The sequence below is a fragment of the Plasmodium gonderi genome (assembly GCF_002157705.1).
Source record: "Plasmodium gonderi DNA, contig: Pgo-contig_432, whole genome shotgun sequence".
Classification (NCBI taxonomy): domain Eukaryota; phylum Apicomplexa; class Aconoidasida; order Haemosporida; family Plasmodiidae; genus Plasmodium; species Plasmodium gonderi.
In genome coordinates this window covers 1-5,346 of record NW_021629308.1, presented here as the reverse complement: position 1 = coordinate 5,346, position 5,346 = coordinate 1, and the positions used below count along the sequence as shown (strand labels likewise).

Below are 5,346 nucleotides of genomic sequence, written 5' to 3'. Positions count from 1 at the left end.
TTGTTAATGTATTATATTTAATTATCATTCCAACTTTATTTTTAATATGTATTTTTAAATTATTTTCTATTCTCTTTTTTATAGTTAATGTATACATAGTTCATCTCGTAGTATTAATTCAATATTTTAATTCCATAAATAATTGTTATTTAAAACGCATGGGGTTTTGTTTGTATTATTTTATCATAGTATTAATATTTATATAAATAAATTTATTTTCTACAAGAAATCAGTTATTTTATTGTTTTTTTTTTAAAATATACTAAATTGACCTTGCCAACTAAGTTTAAACTTTTAGAACCTGCAATTAACTGAGATATATGATATTTTATGTCCACAACCAATGGAATTTTTGTATTCAACATTAAATGTACCCAAAAGGTCCAGATTTTTTTTATTATTTTTTTTCAACACTCTTCTTAATTTCCTTAACCTTGATTGTAAAAATGAAAAATTCGGAGTATAATGAAAAATGAATTAAATAATATTCTAATTTGTTCTTCATTAATTTTATATAAATAATTTTAAATTATTTTAATGATAAATAATAATAGAAAATAAATTTTTTTTTATTAAAATTATTTTTAACCTTATATAATATATATACAATTACAAATATGGAAAAGTATAAAAAGACTATTCCTGTAGTAGAATCTGCACCAATATCTGTATCATTATATTTTTTAGCATGTGCTTGTGTCGCTCTTGCTGTAACTACTTCATTTTCTTCTATTCCATGAACTACTTTTAATATGCCTTTATCTTTTCCTTTATCAATGAGATATCCTAATATGGTTTTTTTATTCCAATCACCAACACTCAAGGTACCCACAAACTCTATATAAGCTTGATTAGCCTTTTTTAGTACTAATAGAAAACTTTCGTTATATTTATTATAGGAATTATCTAGGTTTTCTAAAATACTTATGAATTCTTGAATTCTTTGATAAGTTGGATTATGTTCTTTATTAAATTCGTTAAATTTATCATACATATAATCAAGTTTTTCCATCATATTAAATGTGCCATTGTCGAAATCAATCAAATGCTTCATGCATACATCAGATATTGTTGTATTGAAACTATTTCCCTTTTGTTTTATTATTTTTTCATAACATTCCTTAGATCCATTACACTTACAATGAGGTTTTCTTATTATATCATTTCTTAGTCTATAATAGAAGTATTTACAACATGCTTCTTCATTATCCGTATTTATATTGCTTATGATATGGTCTAAATACAGACTAAGAACTTGGCAATTTTGAATAAATGGATTAGAATTAGATTCTATACTTGTTACTTCATTGTGAAACTTACTACACAACTGCGTGAAATTATGATAATTAGGTTTACTAAAATGAAGATGTGATCTCCACATGAATCCCTCTGTACATTTGGGAAATATACTATTAAAGTTGAACTAAAAGTAAAAATTATAATATATACAATAAATATTAAAAAATTTTAAGGAAAATTGTTATGCCGAGTTTACAACAATCAAGGTATTTTAAAATTAATTTTATAAATTGTAATTTTAATAAAAAATTGAATAATACATATATACTATCCGTTATTTTTTCGCTCATTATATTTTATGTGTCTTTATTAATATATAAAGGTTTCTATACATTTCATGATAAATGTTCATTTAATAAAAATATCAGAATTAATTATATATTTATATCATGTGTTCTAATTAATAAAATTATTCTAATTATATAATTCATATAATAATCATATATTATATAAATTATTCATATATTTTGAACTATATTATTATTATTTGTTCCGTAGAGGGCCTTCATTTTTTTTTAAATAATAATTGCATATCCTATGGCACACATTGTAACATTAAAGTAAAACATATAATTTTAATAATATTATATATATAACACAGTTTTAATGGTAATTTCGTATGATATAACAAATTATATAGTTTCTTTAATGTAATATATTAATTATTAAGATATATATATTTATATGTCTTTAATAAATTTATAAATTATGTGTATAAGGTTTTTACGATACAATACATTAGTTTAAATATATCGTTTGATCATAGGAAGTTTACTATTCTTATTTCTACATGTAAATCATTGTTATTTATTATTTCATATATATACAAATTGCATTTTTTTAACCAATTACTTTCGACCTATGAGTATTTTCATTATATTTTTATATAAAAACATAACAAAAGAAAAAATTAAAATATATGCATTTATTAGAATATAAATAAATATAGTAAATGTCATTTATTAATTATATATTTATATGAGTATATGTCATTTTGTAAATAAATATTTTAATTTAATATATATATATTTACTTTTAAATGATTTTTTTAATGATTTATATTATATAATATTACAATTACATTGATATACATTACACAAATAAGAATAATTAAAAAGTAGACTTTTATATTTTATAATATTCTAACATATTATTCATACATTTAAAGAATTATTATTTTATTCGTTAAATAATGCTATGTTTTAATAAAATAATTAGGTTATAATGAAAAATTATACGTCATTATATTTTGTATAATTATTTTATTTTTCTTTTTATCCTGTTTATTCATTTTAATAAATTTAAATACTCATTCTCGAGATAATAAAATAATTATCTTAACAGTGATATATAGGAAATTATGAAATATGTATACCTGTGTATGCATATGTATATAATAACATAGACGTTAATGCTTTATTGATTATTTATTGAATATAATTTACTGAATATTTATTGTATTATGAAAATTCTTGTATTACATTAAATGATTATTAAAAAATAAGAATGCCTCATATTAACTGTGTTCTCATTATTGACTCCACAAAATCTTATATAAAAATTAAATATAAGGTTTATATAATTATTAAATGAATGATATGCTTGGGATAATAATTCTTTTATTATATATATTTATAATGCGATATTAATAAATAATATATAAATTGTAAGTTTCAGAAAATATATTATAATTTTTTTTCAATTAAGAATTATATGAGACTATATATATTTTAATCCTTTACTCTACACATGCTATATTATTTATTATTTAACTTATATAATTCAAAATGTTCACTCATATATTGTTAATTATATATACATTTTATAATATATGTATGAATAATTTATTTATATAATCAAGATATACATGATTAAGAATTTATTAAAATAACATGATTGATAAAGTTCAAATTAATGTATTATTGCAAAACATTAATTTCCTATAATAAAAGAATATATATGTGATGAAATTACTATTTCATAATTAAAAAAATAGGTATTATATATCACATTTATAAAGTAATGTTTTATATATTATTAAATTCCCCAAATGTATAAGCAATAAATTTACTAAAAAATGCATAAAATAATAAATCATTATATCCCTTATTAATATATTAATAATATAATATATAAAAAAACATGGGAAATATAATTTTAATCCTTCATTCTGTGGAAATAATATAAAAGGATATAATTTTCACACTCATATATATATTACTTTATTTAAGCATGAAAATTTAACCTGCCTTATTGATGCTCTATATAGAAGAAACATATATGTAAATTATTTTTTAATTATAATAACTATTGTTATTTTATTTTCCATGTATTAATAAATTTTTATCCTATTTGAACGTCGTCTAATTTTAATATTTTTATTTGTACATATGATAAAAAAAGTCGTTAAATAGAGAATTAATTTAAATAATGAAAATTTCTATGTTACTATTATTAAACTCTATCTTAATATAAATAATATAAACATGATAATATATAGAAAGCCATGTAAAAATATAATTTATATATTAATGTATACATGCTAAATTATGAAGGTGCAAAATATATATATGAAACTATTATATTTGAATAGTACATAAAAAAATAAATATCATACTAAAAACACATTTCCTGAAATTTTCATTTATATCATAATATATTAAGAGATAATATTTAGTTTGTTGTTCCTTTAATATTTATTAACAATTTTCCATATAATATATCCTTAGCTATATTTCATACTTTTATATAATTATAGAATCTTCCGTAAAATTCTTTTTTATATTAATATTTCTTGTAATTTAGAACTATATTTTAATTCATGATAGATTTATTATAATATCATTGGATTGTATTAAATATTTCATCCTTTCTATTCATATTATTGATGTTATTTAATATAAAACTCTTCATTTTACATAATTAGGTTGTATAATTTATACTAGTATTTTATATTACATTCATATAGCCACATATATATTTGCAGGTAATAAAAATTATTCATTAATTAATCTTCCACTTTTGATTTTCTATACGCCACTTGTAATCAATTTTTCGTTAACGATTTTGAATTCTACCATACTGTAATAGACAAATGCTGGTTTTTGAATCAAATTACTTATATTAAAATATAACTGAGTAATTATGTTATTATCTGTGAGTATAATATATAAAAGTAATTTATGTTATTAATATTTGTGCTATGAACTACTATTTTATGTAATTTAATAAAACATCGAGAAAGGAAGAACTATCATCAAATGTAGTAAAATAGATAATAAAAATATTATGTGGATGTTTGTTTTACTCATAACAAAAATCATGAGTTAATATTTGAGATCTTAGTTATATTTTAACAATCACATGGCATTTTATTTATGCCCTTTATTCTGCATCTCAACCTATTATGTGAGTATTATGCTTTCCTATATACCTAAAATTGAAATTGAACAGAGGCAAATCAGCAGAAATATATTTTAAATATCAACATTATATTTAAAATTATATATGCATTATCCAATAAAAAAACATGTTTGTTTTATGTGCAGTATATATTTGTATAAGTTAATGACTTACATAATTAGAATAATTAATAATTTTATATTAATACATAACCCTTATGAATTTTGATTAGATATAATATAATAAGTAATTTCAAATATTTGAAAATATTTTATTAGTATTCATGAATATAACGTGTTTGCAAAATATATACCCCATGCACAAACTTGCACCAAGCATTAATAATTATATATAATTTTATTTAGTGACATGTTAAACGATAATATCATACTCTGTAGGGTATACATATTTAATTAACATGTATACAAAAAAAACAACTTCACATTTTATTAAAAATAGAATAGATTAAATATATTTATACTTAACTATCAATTTAATATAAATTACCAAAAATAATATAATCGTTTATTTTTATTCTTGCGGTGTAATAAATGATAAGGCATGCTATGTGGCTCATCAATTCTTGCTATATTAATAGCTATAAAATTATCATTGATCTAACTAATCGATGAAATTTTACATCAA

At 19.1% G+C, this 5,346-nt stretch overlaps 1 protein-coding gene across 1 annotated transcript; it reads right to left on the bottom strand.

Annotated features, from left to right (window-relative positions):
• Positions 1-397: 397 nt before the first annotated feature.
• On the bottom strand, positions 398-1,589 carry PGO_003400 (variable surface protein; the record flags this gene model as incomplete). The annotated part of the gene is made up of 3 exons (XM_028691305.1): positions 398-499; positions 614-1,423; positions 1,560-1,589. The coding sequence occupies 3 exons, from the start codon at positions 1,587-1,589 to the stop codon at positions 398-400; spliced, it is 942 nt and encodes a 313-aa protein (XP_028547106.1).
• Between the last annotated feature and the right edge of the window lie 3,757 nt (positions 1,590-5,346).